Source organism: Salvelinus fontinalis, chromosome 3, assembly GCF_029448725.1.
Source record: "Salvelinus fontinalis isolate EN_2023a chromosome 3, ASM2944872v1, whole genome shotgun sequence".
Classification (NCBI taxonomy): domain Eukaryota; kingdom Metazoa; phylum Chordata; class Actinopteri; order Salmoniformes; family Salmonidae; genus Salvelinus; species Salvelinus fontinalis.
This window is the reverse complement of record NC_074667.1, coordinates 13,618,348-13,635,491: the sequence shown is the minus strand read 5'-3', so window position 1 is coordinate 13,635,491 and position 17,144 is coordinate 13,618,348. Positions and strand designations below refer to the sequence as shown.

General features: G+C 43.9%; 1 protein-coding gene across 2 annotated transcripts in view; it reads right to left on the bottom strand.

The window, feature by feature from the left end:
• LOC129839442 (mitogen-activated protein kinase kinase kinase kinase 3-like) overlaps positions 1 to 17,144 on the bottom strand; it is an 86,321-nt gene that overhangs the window by 36,455 nt on the left and 32,722 nt on the right. The window contains exons 3-11 of one of the 2 annotated variants that reach the window (XM_055906907.1): positions 10,692 to 10,782; positions 9,914 to 9,978; positions 6,823 to 6,878; positions 6,060 to 6,107; positions 5,322 to 5,364; positions 4,581 to 4,653; positions 1,502 to 1,633; positions 812 to 874; positions 306 to 387 (exon numbers count right to left, since the gene is read on the bottom strand). In XM_055906907.1, the coding sequence (XP_055762882.1) occupies positions 306 to 387; positions 812 to 874; positions 1,502 to 1,633; positions 4,581 to 4,653; positions 5,322 to 5,364; positions 6,060 to 6,107; positions 6,823 to 6,878; positions 9,914 to 9,978; positions 10,692 to 10,782 (653 nt within the window). Of the gene's footprint in view, positions 1 to 305; positions 388 to 811; positions 875 to 1,501; positions 1,634 to 4,580; positions 4,654 to 5,321; positions 5,365 to 5,966; positions 6,108 to 6,822; positions 6,879 to 9,913; positions 9,979 to 10,691; positions 10,783 to 17,144 lie in introns of those variants that run through there. The other variant, XM_055906917.1, reaches the window with a different exon arrangement.

Here is a 17,144-nt window from a genome sequence, read left to right as displayed (position 1 = left end):
TCTTTCTATACATTTGAGAGTGGTTACATTTCTCCAGCACCATCTCTCAGCTGTGTACAAAAACAGTGGCGGGGTAACTGCTGTGTTATTGTTTAAACTTCATATTTCCCGTTTAACCAGTCTACGTATAACAAATGCAAAGAGGGCTCTAGTTCCAAATATTCACACTATTTCACTAAATCTTGACCTTGAACATTTGTTGAAAGAGTTACTTACAAACAATGCTCTATGGGTTGTCATTGCGGAAACCAAATCCCTTGATCTACACAATGACGTCACTACAATCCCATTGCTGAACATCTTACCTGCAGCAGCTTGTCTGAAGAGGGCCTTTTCTTTGGATTTTTCGTCAACGATATCTTTACAAAATGATGAAAATTACTGGTCCTTGGGGAGGGAGAACGAAATTGGATTAAAAAATATATATATTCCGCCTATTCGATCATAAATATTCCATTTATATGCTAATAACGATCAAACCTCTTTGGGATGAAACCTGACCCCATATTATGTGTAAATTGAGTTAGGCTGTCAATTCTGCAGCCCCTCCCCACAAAAAAAACAGCCTTTCTCTGAGTCCAATGACATCGACACGAATCTGAGGCTCCTTTACCGCCGTGACAGGCGTGTCTGACTGTTAATATTTTAGCAGCATTTTGATTTGATTCGTTAATATTGTATTAAGTCTTTTTTTCCATCCAGATCTAATGTATAAGAGTTGGGGTGGGAGAGGACGGTGTGTTCAAGTAGCGAAATAGAACTGGCCAGGGTGTAGGTAATGTTGCAGGCAGTAACCCTAAAAGACACTTACCACTTCACCTTGTCTTTCAACTTGGGCGGCTGGAAGTTACTTTTGGTCATTAAAAACAGGGCTCTGAGAAAAAGGGAAAAAAATGTGTAGTTGTGTATTTAAGGAAATCAGTCCCTTACACTTACAATCCTTGCTTTTACTCAGAGGTGCTAACTTACTAAGCATACATTTAAAATAATGATGTTCTGCTTTCTCTGTGTTCTGCAAATGCATACGAGTTTGTAGAGTCATTGCATGTTAGAAATATGGGACCAAATAACTAACTTTTGACTACTTCAATACACTAAGTGAATTTCTCCAAATACTTCTTTAAATGGGGGGCTAGCTACATAAAGTGCTTTCATTTCCTAACGCTAAAACAGATAAGTATGAAAATAACCTCAAATAAAAGGTGCCATTCTGTACTGTCACCTCATATGAAACATTTTATCTCAAACCCCAAATCCTTGAGTATAGAGCCCCAAAAAGATATATGCTTCCCTGTCCAAATACATATGGGGGGGTGTGAGTGTATTCGATTCCCCTGCCTGTATGGATAAGAATCCGGGCACCTACTGGCCCCTTCTCTCTGTCTCCTCTTCATTTCATAACGGTCTCTGTCAAAAACAACAAAATACGAAAGGAAAATCCACTCTCCTTTAAAACTAAAAGAAGAACCCTGGTCTGATGCCAATGGGTCCAAACACTAACCTCATCGGGTGAAGGTCGAACATGGGCGGCTGCAGCTCTGCCAGCTCGATGGCGGTGATGCCCACTGCCCAGATGTCGCACAGGTGGTTGTACCCGCCCTTCCTCTCCACGGCTGCCACCTCGGGTGCCATCCTGCACACAGGGAGTCGGCTCAGTCAAATGAACCGTTCACCACATAGCCTTGGCACAGTCAATAGCAATTAACACTACAGGGCCATCTCAACCAACTCACACTGATCTCTCAACTCACACTGTATAACCCACTGTGCCAATAACTCGCTTATAAATGTTTATAAATATGAACACATTTTGTAAATATTTCAAAACTTTTGTTTAGCAGTGGCGCGACAACTAGAGCCGCCAAGTGGGGGGCCACTAAAATGTTTTGCCCCCACGGTCTGGGGTGGCAACCCACCCAAATCTCGCGTAATGCCCAAAAATGGCTACATCCAGCGCTTTTGTAAGTATTAAAATTCATAAGCATTTATAGGGCTTATTCATGAAAATCATTATAAAGTGTAACCCAAACACTGGTCTTAAATTAATTTGATAATACCAGCAGTCATCCTCATCACAGCATTATCGTATTATCATCATTGAAATCAATATAATCAGAATCATTTGACTTGTTTAATAGGCTACTTTTAAAATACACTGGCCTAAATTGGGTTTGATGATAGAATTTAGACCAGCATCATCATTGCATTTGAGTCATTTATCAGACGCTTTTATCCAGAGCAACTTACAGGAGCAATTAGGGTTAAGTTACTTGCTCAAGAGCACAGACACATTTTTCACCTAGTTGGCTCAGGGATTGAAACCAGCGACCTTTCGGTTACTGGCCCAACGCGCATAACCACTAGGCTACCTGCCGCCCATCATCAAATCACCACCACCACCACCACCACCACCAAATCAATATAAATCAGAATATGTTTGACTCGTTAACTTTCTAGACTAGAGTCGAAGCCCTGCCTAAACTGGGCAGGGGTTCTACTAAGCTAACATATGGAATTGTTTTAAGGTCATACCAAAGATCATTTAGTTATTTGATTTTGAATTTTAAGACCCCTTAAAAAATATGAATAAAACTATTATTTGATGAAATATTGAATTAGCCCATACGAACATACTGAATAACAGTCACTACATGGAAGAACAGATACTACCCCCCAAAAAATCTAAAGGAAGTTTGTTCTGAAGTGTCTGTCCTACAGTGCCGTGAAAAAGTATTTTCCCCCTTTCCGATTTTCTCTATTTTTGCATATTTTTGATACTGAATGTTATCAGATCTTCAATCAAAACCTAATATTAGATAAAGGGAACCTGCGTTTACAAATAACAACAACAAAAAACATAAACATAAACATTATTTCATAAACAAAGTTATGCAACACCCAATGCTCCTGTGTGAAAAAGTAATTGCCCCCGTACACTCAATAACTAGTTGTTCCACCTTTAGCTGCAATGACTCCAACCTAACGCTTCCTGTAGTTGTTGATCAGTCTCTCACGTCGCAGTGGAGGAATTGTGGCCCACTCTTGCATGCAGAACTGCTGTAACTCAGCAACACTTGTGGGTTTTCAAGCATGAACTATTCATTTCAAGTCCTGCCACATCGTCTCAATTGGGATTAGGTCTGGACATTAATAGGCCATTCCTAAACCTCAAATGTGTTGCTTTTTAGCCATTTTCATGTAGACTTGATTGTGTGTTTTTGGATCATTGTCTTGCTGCATGACCCAGCTGCACTTCAGCTTCAGCTCACAGACGGATGGCCTGACATTCTCCTGTAGAATTCTCTGATACAGAGCAGAATTCACTGTTCCTTCTATTAAGGCAAGTCGTCCAGGTACTAAGGCAGCAAAGCATACCCACACCATCACACTCCCACCACCATGCTTGACTGTTGGTATGAGGTTCTTACTGTGGAATGCAGTGTTTGATTTTCGCCAAGCATAATAATTATAATAATACATGGAACTTATTTGGGGCGGCAAGTAGCCTAGTGGTTAGAGCGTTGGACTAGTAACCGAAAGGTTTAAAGATCGAATCCCCGAGCTGACAAGGTAAAAATCTGTCGTTCTGCCCCTGAACAATTTTTAATATATAAATTATATTGCGCTTTATAGATATTAAAAAGAAAAACTAGAAAATAGGAGTCAAAACAAAACATCAGACTAAACAAAACATGAATAAAGAGAGAGGTGGGCTCAAAGCAGGGAAAGAGTGTGATGTATCAGTGTATGGGAAGGGTAGGGTCAGGATTTAAATACAAACATGGTTTAGGGCAAGGTGCGGCATTGGGGTTAAGATACGAACCCAGTTTAGGGTAAGGGGCTGGAATGGGGTTGGGATACAAACCCAGTTTAGGGTAATGTGTGGGATTGGGCTTAGAAAAAACAAAAATATATATATATTTTCTACTAGCTTTGTAGTTTGAAATGCAAAACATGTTTAGGCTTGCATATCTTTTTGTCAAGCATTCTCAAACTGTTAAAATCTCTGGTGACAGACACGCATTGAAATTTGTATTTAAGCCCTAATTTTTGTCACGAGACTTTCTCAATATATACACTTACATAAAAAAAGTTTCAACTGGTAACGTCAGACAGGTCTTGTGAGGCTTGTGGGGGCCGTGTAGCAAAACAGAGAACACCATCGTGTTTGTGCGTCTCATCTTTCAATAGTCCTAATAGTTTTTTGTAGGCCAAACCGTTCGAACGCTACAGACGTTTTCGTAAGACCAATTTTCCAAGATGTCTCGTGGTCCGACAAACACCGCTCTGGCTCTACCACCTTTTACTGCATATGCGGAAGTGCAACGTCGGCAGATGCAATGCAGAAAAAAACATCTCTCTAAGTTCAACTGATAGATTTTGATGGGGATGTTTTTATTATGCGGGCCGCGGAAATCGGCTCTAGGGGGTCCAACACCTTTTAAAATCAATTGAAGGGCACATTCATATCCTGCTTGACAAAATGGTGGAACGATAGATCTATGGATAGATTCCCCTGACTTGGGTATCAAGGGACGGAGAGAGTCGATAGAAGGGGGGGAAATGATGAAGGACGTTACCAGTAAGGTGTGCCGATGAAGGATTTTCTCTTGGCAATGGTCATCGTGATTTGGGCCGAGACGCCAAAGTCAGCTGCCAAGTGAAGAAAGAAAGACGTGAGAAGCCTGACTTTGTAGTTATATCTACATCGAGGCCTCCATTAAGTGTAATTAATTATGCCTTTTTAACATGTCATTACTCACCAATGAATGATTTGTAAATGATTTATTTAAAGTCAGAGTTACATTAATACAGTAACAGTTTATCAGGAATAAATGGCAAATAAATGTCCAAATGCAATCAACAACAGTTTATGTGAATGTCTAATACATGTTTGATGATGATAAACTATGCATAACGATGTTGAAATCAATTCAAATCATGCAATGCTCATGTATTGTAATAATTATACATCTTTTGTAAGCTGGCGCAGGTAATATTCCAAAAGGAATACGATATAAATTGTAGTGTTAGCACTGATACAATTATCACGGTCCAAGCTGTGCGTGCGTCGCAGACTTGATTTCGCCTACTACACACATTGAATAGGAAAGCACGCACACACACACAGAGAGAGAGAGAGAGAGAGAGGACAGACAGAGAGACAGAATGTGAAAGCAGAAGGTGCTCATTCACAGCCAAGCGCAATTAACAGCTTGTCAATCTTCGCCAGGTGATGATTCACACGCTCATCAAATTGCCATGATTCATCATATTGAAACACACATCAAAGAAAACAGTTGCACGTCTGGACTCCTTACCTAGTTTGACGTACCCGTTGTCTGTCAACAGTATGTTTGCTCCCTTTGTACACATAAAAGAAGATCAGAACGTCACAATGGATCTGCAGTTGCATAGGCCCATGGAAGCGTTTAGTACGTTTTTACGTATTTTTTCCCCCTCAACAACGTATCAAACGTCTAACTAACTTGTATCTGCACATTTTCAGTGCAATTTAATTTCTGCAGCAGTCTCTTAACAAGGCCATCTATCAAAAGGAAACTTCACAGGGGAAAGACCAAACCGGGAAAAGCCTGGAGTGACTTTGAAAGATGTCTTGCTGGGGATTAAAATGGTGGCCATTAGTGTCAGAAATGTTTTTAGAATGGCTATTGCACATCTATGCCAAGAAATTCCAGAGGAGGACACTAAAACTACTGTCAATGTAATTGTACATGTCTGGGTAAAAGTGTTGTTGGTCTGTTTGTGTGTGCGTACAAGCTTGTGTAAAAGTATTTCCTTAAAGAGGACAATAACCTCTATTCTATCCTAAACTACACAATGTATTCCTGCTTGAAACGGTTATTGTCCCAGTCCCACCTTACCTTTGTCTTTGTGCACTCTATTCTATTCTATGCAATGGAAGCCATGTATTCCTGCTACAATGTGCCATTTTCCCACCTTACCTTTATGTCTCTGTGCATTTTCCCACCTTACCTTTATGTCTCTGTGCATTTTCCCACCTTACCTTTATGTCTCTGTGCATTTTCCCACCTTACCTTTATGTCTCTGTGCATTTTCCCTTTGTTGTGTAGATAGTAGAGACCCTGTGGAGGGAAAAATGCCTACAGTGAGTCAGTCCATTGACCTCTTCACAAATAATATCCTATCCTAATATGGTGTCCCTTTTTAGCCAATTTACATCCAACCAAAATCAGCCACATATACTTTTCCAAAGCATGAGAGCATTGTCATTTAACCAGGAAAGCAATAGTCTGGTTACTTATTTTCGGGGATTTGTAATGATGGATTTATTATGGTATAATAGTTGTGTATCAAAATCAAACAAATCAATGACAACAATAGTCCTTACGATGTTGCTATGCAGGTAGCCTAGTGGTTAGAGCATTGGGTCAGTAACCGAAACCGGTTGCTGGATCGAATCCCCAAACTGACAAGGTAAAAATCTGTCGTTCTGCCCCTGAGCAAGGCAGTTAACCCACTGTTCCCCGGGCACCAAAGACGTGGATGTCGATTAAGGTAGCCCCCCGCAGCTCTCTGATTCAGAGTGGTTGGGTTAAATGCTGAAGACACATTTCACATTTCAGTTCACATTTCAGTTGAAGGCATTCAGTTGTACAACTGACTAGGTATCTCCCTTTCCAATTCCTATTGCTAAAGGCTGTTTTCAGTCTCATTTCGAGTGGATGGATCAAATCAAAGGTAAGAGGACGTTCAAAGGCAACACTTTGAGATGAAAGACGTGTGTCAGAAGAAAAGTGAACGCTTGAGCGTTGGAGGAGGCAAACTGAATCAACGTACCTGAAGAGTTTCTCGAGACACGTAGGCTATTTGTGATTCTGTGAGAGGCCCCGTCACTGAAAGATAAGGAGAGACATGGTTGGAGCCTGAGAAGCGCACGTGCTTCATTAAAACGTTCCTCGGCCGTTGGTGCTTGAGACAACATCTGGTACCTGAACTCAAATGTATCATGTATTTCTTTAATATTATTTAAGCTAAAGGTCTTATTTGGGCACATATCAGCATTTCAAGCCACATTTGAAGTATTTGTGTCGTTTAACCCCAGCGTCAACCAAATCACATCAAATCAACAATAGGGTCCACAACTGGATGTTGATCTGACAGCTTTACCTGGCAACGTTAGGTTATTTCAAGGTCATTATTGGGACTATAGAACAGACCAGGCGCAACAGGACCCTATTAAAAACGGAACAAAAATAGATTTGCTACTGAATTAGACAGAGCTAGATTCCTAGGTTCTTCTTAGATTTCAATATCATTTATAGCACTATACAGGAAACTGCATATTCTCAATGAGATCGCCTGCATAATAAACAAATAAAATAACTGTCTATTCAAACATGATCCTCCGGAATTGGCTCACATGTCTGTCTGTCTGTCTGTCTGTCTGTCTGTCTGTCTGTCTTTCTGTCTGTCTGTCTTTCTGTCTGTCTGTCTGTCTGCCCGCCTGCCTGCCTGCCTGCCTCTCTCTCTCTCTCTCTGCCTGCCTGCCTCTCTCTCTCTCTCTGCCTGCCTGCCTCTCTCTCTCTCTCTGCCTGCCTGCCTCTCTCTCTCTCTCTGCCTGCCTCTCTCTCTCTCTCTGCCTGCCTCTCTCTCTCTCTCTCTGCCTGCCTCTCTCTCTCTCTCTCTCTCTCTCTCTCTGCCTGCCTGCCTGCCTGCCTCTCTCTCTGCCTGCCTGCCTGCCTCTCTCTCTGCCTGCCTGCCTGCCTCTCTGCCTGCCTGCCTGCCTGCCTCTCTGCCTGCCTGCCTGCCTCTCTGCCTGCCTGCCTGCCTCTCTGCCTGCCTGCCTGCCTCTCTGCCTGCCTGCCTCTCTGCCTGCCTGCCTCTCTGCCTGCCTGCCTGCCTCTCTCTCTGCCTGCCTGCCTCTCTCTCTGCCTGCCTGCCTCTCTCTCTGCCTGCCTGCCTCTCTCTCTGCCTGCCTGCCTCTCTGCCTGCCTGCCTGCCTCTCTGCCTGCCTCTCTGCCTGCCTGGCTGCCTCTCTGCCTGCCTCTCTGCCTGCCTGCCTGCCTGCCTCTCTGCCTGCCTGGCTGCCTCTCTGCCTGCCTGCCTGCCTCTCTGCCTGCCTGCCTGCCTCTCTGCCTGCCTGCCTGCCTCTCTGCCTGCCTGCCTGCCTCTCTGCCTGCCTGCCTGCCTCTCTGCCTGCCTGCCTGCCTCTCTGCCTGCCTGCCTGCCTCTCTGCCTGCCTGCCTCTCTGCCTGCCTGCCTCTCTGCCTGCCTGCCTCTCTGCCTGTTTGTCTTCAGTTTGAGTGAGAACACGCATCATACACCATCCTGCTTCAATCGTAGGCTGTGTGAGTGCTTTGGCCATACCATTGAGAGGCTAATCTTCTTAAAGTCTCTACTAAGTAGATTGCAAGCCATGATAGCACCAGTTGATTGGGGTCTGATTAAAAGGTGCAGTCAGTCACATGACAGGGCTAATTAAACTAACTTTCTCTTAGGCCTCTAAGGGGTATATCAAAAAGCAGGGTCACCAAGTTAGTCAGTTCAAATCAATTGTAACATTCCCATTTCAAGCTTATCTCCAAAAAATGATGATGTTACTTCCAAATATTTACACAGGTTAGCTGGCAACTCATTGACCATGTTTCAATTGGAAAACTCAGTCGAAAATGACCTCCTACCTTTATAGTCTTTCTTTCTTTCATCGGCACTGACCTGAAAGAACCTATACAGGTGACAGCATACTCCCAGCTATGGTCTACCATACTGCTTTCACCTATCCTCCATGTTCAGATCAATGCAGACGGAGAGGAAGCTATGTTAGACTATCGAAATGCCCCCTTGACCTCCCCCGCCACCTGCCTACAGGGCGGGTCTAAAGCCTTGTTAAGAATACCCAACATCTAAACGACGGCGGTTAAAAGGTCCAAGGAATGTAATGACGCAACGGAACTACAGGGCATTTCAGAGGCCTTCCGTTTCGGGGACCCTCTATTTACTCCGGAGACGTAGACGGGGCCTTGGGTTGGGGACATTACGAGCAGCGTGTCGTCTCCGTGGCAGCGGGGAACTGATATGTGGGAGGCTGAGATCAACGGTACTTGGTGGTGTCGACTGCTGTTCTGTCTCTCTAATGAGGGGCCTCGCAGCCGACTGAGCCCAGCACAGTCATTAAGAGCAGAATCAACACGGTCTCTTGTGTGTGTGTGTGTGTGCGCGCACACACACAAGTGCGACAACAGCTGCTTAAGACAGCCGCTCTAATGACCTGTGCTTTAAATGGGCAATCTGCAGTTCAAACAATTACAAAGAGGTCACGCCACCAGTGCTTTCGTACATAACTCAGGGACGGGGCTGGAGAAATGTAACTGCTCCAATGTATAGATGGAGCTATGGATAAAAGGACTGACCACCCATGACATCAAACTTATAGTTTTAGCCATGTTTTAAACCTATACAGTGTTTGTTTACAACTTACAATGTTTACAAACATTGGAGTAAAACCAGCTCATATTTTGGGTTGTGATGGGGTAAGACAGTTGAACTAAGCGCGAGGCAATTTATAATTTATATTCTCCCAGAATTAAAATGAGTATATATATCATCTCTTTTAAAGTCCAAAAATGGACGTAGCAACTGCAGATTCTCCCTCTAACAACCAAGACAAGAAGAAGAAGAAAAAGAGTAATACGAATCTGTTAACTGTCTGGTTATGTGGTAGGAGCTAGGTTACTTCCTACACGGCAACCGATTCCCTCTGGGCCGTGGTATAAAGCAGTGTACTACAAAGGGAATAGGGTGCCATTTAGGACGTACCCCTAGTAAGAGGACGCCTAGCTAGAGTGAGGAATTAGCTTAAAACTACACACCGAAACGTCTGTCATTTTTCAAATGTGTGTGTGTGCTGTATGTTGTTGTGTATGCTTACCATGATATATGTCTTGTAGGGACCCTCCCCCGCAATATTCCATACATATCCATAATTTATCTCTCCTGTAAAGAGCAAAAGGAAACAAATGACATTACAATTGATACTGTACGTCTCAAAATAGTCTGAGTAAAAACCAAATGCTAGGGGGTAGGGTGGAGTCTGGGGGGGCAGAGCGAGAGTATGAGGAGGATGAATGCTTTTGGGAGTATTTTGTAGGTCGTGACACAGCATGATGCGGTTTGGCTATTAGGCCACAACCTCTCTCCGGGCAACCAACGCGTTGATACTTCCCTCTCTTCAGCCCCTGCAACTTCTCAGTATGGCCACCCTCCACCTCCCTCACCTCCCCTTTTTTTTTTTGTCTTGAGCAGTTCAATACAAAGCATTTCCCCAGAGCTAGCAATTAGCCACATCGCTAGCTAGCGTTAGTGCGGCTAGGACCGGAGGCTCTGACTGTAGCTTGACTGCAGTGGAGTGAGACTCCACACTGAGTGTGTGTGTGTGTGTGTGTGTGTGTGTGTGTGTGTGTGTGTGTGTGTGTGTGTGTGTGTGTGTGTGTGTGTGTGTGTGTGTGTGTGTGTGTGTGTGTGTGTGTGTGTGTGTGTGTGTGTGTGTGTGTGTGTGTGTGTGTGTGTGTGTGAGAGAGTGAGACAGTGAGAGTGTGAGAGTGCGAGTGGCTGGGAATTGACTGAGCCAGAGCAGGGGTGGAGGAGGGAAGGGTAGGTTAGAGGTGGTGACGGAGGGAGCGCGGGGTGCGGGCCTTTAAATATGCTACCTTAAGTAACTGCCAAAGTAGGCCACGATATTAGAGTGCTTGCAGTCCTTCATCATGACGATTTCCTGCTGCACCACCACAAAGTCCTCCCCTGTGGAGAGACGGCAGACGTGAGAGAGCAGGTGAGGAGAGAGACAAATTCACATATGTACATAAACACACAATTATAAACACATACACAAACACACATAAATGTAAACACACTTGAATAACTTTAAAAGGAACTTCAGTAGCTTCTACATGAATAAAATGGCATAAAATAAGTTTGAATTATTCTTTTTTTTTTTATGCAGACACCGACACACGCTTAGACCACCTCGCTGAACCAAAGCACTCTGGCAAGACTAGCTTGGAACTTACAGAATTGGCAAAAAAAAGTAAGTGGACTCCTCTCTGTCTCTAAACAAGTACCAACTGTGCATTAGTCTGCATACTGACCCGGATGTGCAGAGATAATGGCTCGGAGGATTGATTTAGCAGAATCAATGCGTTACTTGTAATCCATGCTAGTCCCTTTTGATGAAGGCATCTGTCAAACTGGCAAAGCTATCACTGCAAACATTAAACTCCACACCTCCCAAATGAGGACCATACATCTCAGAATCAATGAGCCGCACGACGTCCAACTACGATCACTGAGGGGAATCTATTCCACAGATCATAATTACACAGGCTGGCAATATTCAGTTTGGCAGCTTGTCAACACCACCAGAAGGCCAGTGTTTCCCGACACTCAACTCTATTCTAATGCGGGGGAACGTGATGGGCTTGGAAACTGGGGAAATAGAAACCAATAGAAGCTACATTTTGGGGGGCCTGTCTCCTTGAGGGTGCACTCAAAACACACACTCAAAAACATGCACACACACTCACAGATAAGAAATTCTCTCAATGACAAGGCGGCAGTGAATAGCCCTTGACTAAAACCCGCTGGGGATGCTTGCTTTTCGTTTTTAGCAGCTCTGTCAATACGGGATGCATGCTGCACATTCAAACCCGGCACTCTCCATCAGCACGAGCACTGTTGCTAGGTCAGCGCATTTCTCCCAGGCAGAGCTATCGAGCGCAGCTCCACCCGATGCTTCTTCAGAGGGAGAAGCAGGGCTCGTTTATTGGTTTTAACAAGAAATGACTGCCCATGAAGCTCTCCCTCGCCTTCGATTGGCCCGAGGGACAGACGGCGGGCCTGGTTGATTGGATGAGAATTAATTTTTTTCGACAATGTCCCCTGGGGTTCGTGGACCTGACGGCGCCGATCTGGGCTGACCTTGATCTCCGTCTCGGGTCTCAACGTCTATAAACGTGTGCGCCGGGACAAATGCTTTGGAGGAGCGCGAGAGAGAACAAAGTCACTTTAGTGTGACTGCTGGCTTAATGACGCTCCAGGCCTCATTAAAAAGCTGATCTTTTTTTTTTTTTTTTTTCACCTCCCTCTCCACTATTCAATATTTCTAAGCCGGTCGCTTGCTCCGCGTTCAAAATTCCTTCTGTAGTCTCAATGAGAGATGAAAATAAATATGTATGCTGGCTTACGTAATGGCTCATTAAAATGTATGTAACGTGCTGGATATGCAAGGCGAGGGTTGTCTATAGCGTTGAAGCTGCAGAAAAAAAAGAAGAAGAAAAAGTTCACTCGGACCCTATGATGAATGAAATATCATAGGGGGGGGGTTTATATATGGGGGAGTTTTGCGGGTCTTTTTCTGCTTACGGCCTCCTCCTGAGGGAGTGTCCCAGGATTCACTTTCAACAGTGACCAAGGTCAGATGGCCCTGGTGCTTCCTGTCGTGGTGAGCCTGTCCTTCTCCGGTGACTCGGTGACATTTTTCCAGCACAGAGGGGATTGGAGAGAGGGGCTGACTGTGAAGGATGCTCTGGGGGTTGAAGTTTCCCCTAGGTACAGATCCAGGATCAGCGTCTCCTGCTCCAATCATAACCTTAACCATTTGTTGAGAAAAGGCTAAACTGACCCAAGATCAGCGTCTAGGGGCATGTAGGACTGGGGGAGAAGTCTACTACTGACTGCAACCGCCTCTACGTGCTAACACCAAAGGACTGACTTTGGATAAACTCCTGCACACGTATCTCGAGCTTGCCAGAATGAGTCTTTGGACTCAAAACAATTTATAAATATGTTATTTTTAGAACACAAGTGGAGGTTTACTGGCTTATTACAGAGATGTAATGTAAGCTGTAAAGTTAAGAACATGGCGTCGACAATGAATCATTATAAAAGTATTTTTCTCTTCTGTCATTCGTTTACTCTTCTGTATTCTTTTTGATCACAGTATCCTACAAATACATGGAATGAAGTATTTATCTGCAGTTACAAAACAGTGTTCAGTATTTACATTCTGGTCACTTAGCCCTTACATGTTGTACATGTATGGACCAAATGGTCGTTTATTATTTGAGCTATTTAGCAAACGGTAGTGAATGTTTGACACGGAATAAAGCCTTTTATTGCTGACCCCAGAAGAGCCGAACTTACCGTAGCACAAGGATAATGGAATGCGGTTCCCCTTAAGCTCTGACATAAGGTCCATTTCTTTGCAGCTTTACCCCCTGACCGGTGCAGTTTAAGCCTCTGGTCAATAGCAGTGCACTATGCAATAGGGTGCACCCTTTGGAATGCACACATACACTGACAGCAAGCAAGGACCACATAATGTGATGGCTGTACAACCACAATCTCATGTTGGCTAACAGAAAATTGCTTAGAGTTGGCAGATACCATGGACGACTGGAAGCCATCAAGGTTGTGCACGTTAGGCACCAAACGGAAGAAAAAAGGAATTAAAAACAGAAATGCTCATTTTGCTTTTCCGTTGCAAAATGTTTTCAAACTTTTCCCGTTGCATGCCCTAATGAACAGGATCCAGATTTGGTGGAGGGGGCCTTATGGAAACAGATTGTGATCTATTGGAACAGTTACACAGATCTTGGCAGCCTCTAAGCAAGATTGTTGGACTGTACACGGACGGCACAAAGCACAAGATGAAGATAAAGCCTGGCAGCCAGCCCAAATGAAAAGGAAACTGTGACCGAGATGCCATCTGAAAATCAAACAGCACAAATTGGAACAATTAAAAAAAAATGCAAATATTAAATTCATTATTTGAATTCTGCACAGCACGCCACTAAAGCGAGATAAGCCAATTAGACCCCAGCAAACTGTTGCTAGGGAATGTTAGTTGGGTTAAAGCTTTGAAAGCATCTTTGGGAAACAGTTTCACATTTGAGATTGAAACAGACAGGCAGATATAACAAGGTGCTGAATATGGTGTCCGGCGTTGGTTAACTGTGACATGTTAGAGGGTGTTAGCCGCCCACCCTGTGTGTGTGTGTGTGTGTGTGTGTGTGTGTGTGTGTGTGTGTGTGTGTGTGTGTGTGTGTGTGTGTGTGTGTGTGTGTGTGTGTGTGTGTGTGTGTGTGTGTGTGTGTCCACTCCACACACTATGATAGTCAATCTGTCAGCCTATGTCTCGCCTACGTAGGTTTCCATGGTCCTGGCATTGGCGACACACCTCGAGCCATCAACCCTGTCGCCACGAAACGCACTCCTGGACATCATGGCGACATCTGTCAAGAGTGCCAGCTGCCCTGGCCGTGATGCGTACTGACAAGCACCTCCATGTCACTCCACGCTGTCACGGTGGATTGTGGCACCTTCCCCTCGTGTTGCCGCGCTGTTGGCAATTTAAGAGGTAGGGTGAAAAGCTTGGCAGCATGAATGTTAGATGGGGTTCCTGCAGTGCGTTAGCCGGAATGGCTAATAAGAGACCTCCGGGCTGAACTCCACCGCATGTGGTCCACCTGATAAATGCGAGCACACACACACACACACACACACACACTCTCTCTCTCTCTCTCTCTCTCTCTCTTTAAAGCTTCTGACCACTTTCCAGCTCCAACTGTCACCGTCAATCTAGCAAACCATCAAAGGCCTGTCAAGTGCATTCTCTACCTCTAATGCACTGTAAGAAGACAATAAGCATTTCAACCCTAAACATCCGCAAGGTAAGTTCAAACGACATCAGAAACACCATCTTGAATTTTTTGATTTCACCTTTATTTAACCAGGTAGGCCAGTTGAGAACAAGTTCTCATTTACAACTGCGACCTGGCCAAGGTAAAGCAAAAACAACAACACAGAGTTACACATAAACAAACGTACAGTCAATAACACAATAGAAAAATCTATGTACAGTGTGTGCAAATGTAGAAGATTAAGGAGGTAAGGCAATAAATAGGCCATAGAGGCGAAAATAATTACAATTTAGCATTAACACTGGAGTGATAGATGTGCAGATGATGATGTGCAAGTAGAGATACTGGGGTTCAAAAGAGCAAGAAGATAAATAACAACATGGGGATGAGGTAGTTGGATGGGCTATTTACAGATTGGCTGTGTACAGGTACAGTGATCGGTAAGCTGCTCTGACAGCTGATGCTTAAAGTTAGAGAAGGAGATATAAGTCTCCAGCTTCAGTGATTTTGCAATTAGTTTCAGTCAATGGCAGCAGAGAACTGGAAGGAAAGGCGGCCAAAGGAAGTGTTGGCTTTAGGGATGACCAGTGAAATATACCTGCTGGAGCGCGTGCTACGGGTGGGTGTTGCTATGGTGACCAGTGAGCTGAGATAAGGCGGAGCTTTACCTAGCAAAGACTTATAGATGACCTGGAGCCAGTGGGTTTGGTGACGAATATGTAACAAATGATAAGTCGACACCCAATGGGCCCCGGTAAAACGTAGTGCACTATATAGGGAATAGTCATTTGAAACGCAACCTTGCGACTGGAATTCCCAACAACACGGCGACATCACAGTACAGTGTTCTTTTATGATAAACAGGCTCACACACCTAACATTGAGGGTCTTTCATAAAGGGGGCTTTGAAAAAAGTGCCTTGAGCGACTACATGCATAAGACAATGATACTCTGTAAGGGCTGCTTACAAGGTAAGGTTACAAATATGTCATTTTGTCATTTGGCTTACTATCCCTTTATATAAATAAAACATGGTTTACAGTCAGCTGTGGATGATAATACAACTGACACAAATCAAATGTTTGAAATGACCATGGCACGAGCACAACCTAAAAATATGCCACAAATAAACCCTAAATCAATTCCTGTTACTGTAGAATTATGCAGTGTCCTTACAAGAACGGACACACAAAAGGGAGAGGAAAGTTGCAGCAAATCAATAGTGCCTATTAACGTTAAAAGCGCTACGGCAGAGGTCACTCCAAAAGCCTTGCAGAAATACTCCAGTCTTGTGTGTCTATACTAAAGCCGCTTCCAAAACGGAACCCTAATTCCCTATGTAGTGCACGATTATTTCATTCTTTTCTAAATAGGGAATAGGGTGCCATTTGGGACACAGCACCAAAAGCAAGGCAGGAGCTGTCACAGCGGATATGGTAAAGAGGTGGTTTGACATTAAAAGGAGAGGATCAGCGGTTCAATGCTGACTGACCCCTCAACCTTCCACCCAAGAATAGCTTTGGTTGTTGAAGAACACACTCACGTACAAGGACGACAACACACACGGCCGCACACACACGTCAACACAAAATGATGAAAGTTAACATTGGATAGCTACAGATGTAGTGACTTCATTTGAGCCAGTTTGCTACAACAGGAAAATAATCCTGCAGCAAGAGGAAATGTGAATTATTATAATTTATGGACATTTGTGTAGGAGTTGATACATTTTTTGTAAGGGAAAATGAAGTCTGAAATGTCAAAGTGGAAATTACAAACTTCAGAAGCCTTTTTAAAACCGCAAATACACCACACGTTTTAAATGTCCTGTACTGTAGGAATATTCTCCTGCAACAGGTTAATCAAATTATGATCCTATTCTGTACTGTAGATTTAACTGGACTGCCTAAGAGTTGAATATTAGTAGTAACACACACAAGCGTGCGTCACACAAGCAGGGGCTGTAGTAGTGTTCATTATTTCTATAGGAGCTAGTTCTTCCTGTCTGAACTCTTACCAGCCGCAACGTCAGATGGTACCCCACAAGCCTCAGGCTGCATATCTGTACACACACCCGCACACACATAGATAACCGCACACATGCCCGTACACAATTTTGCACGCACACACTCACACGCACGCACACTCACAGTCCATCAAGCCTACCACCTGCTGACACCCAGTCTAACAAGCCAAACTCAAAGTGAATCCTTGTTGATTTATAGCAAGAAAATGTAAGTAAACATTTCTTTAGTCTCTAGCCTAGCCTACACCCACACCCACCAGTTCCCACCCCCTGGATTGGTTTGTCCCAACTATAGCATCAACAGTTAACTGTAAAATGATTCTGAAAGTTGACTGAGACCAAAATGTTAATAAGATGTATTGAGTTGTTGTTTGATTCGGATTCTAATAGCGCTATACCTATTAGAATCAGTAAAATACCAATATAATATCTTATGA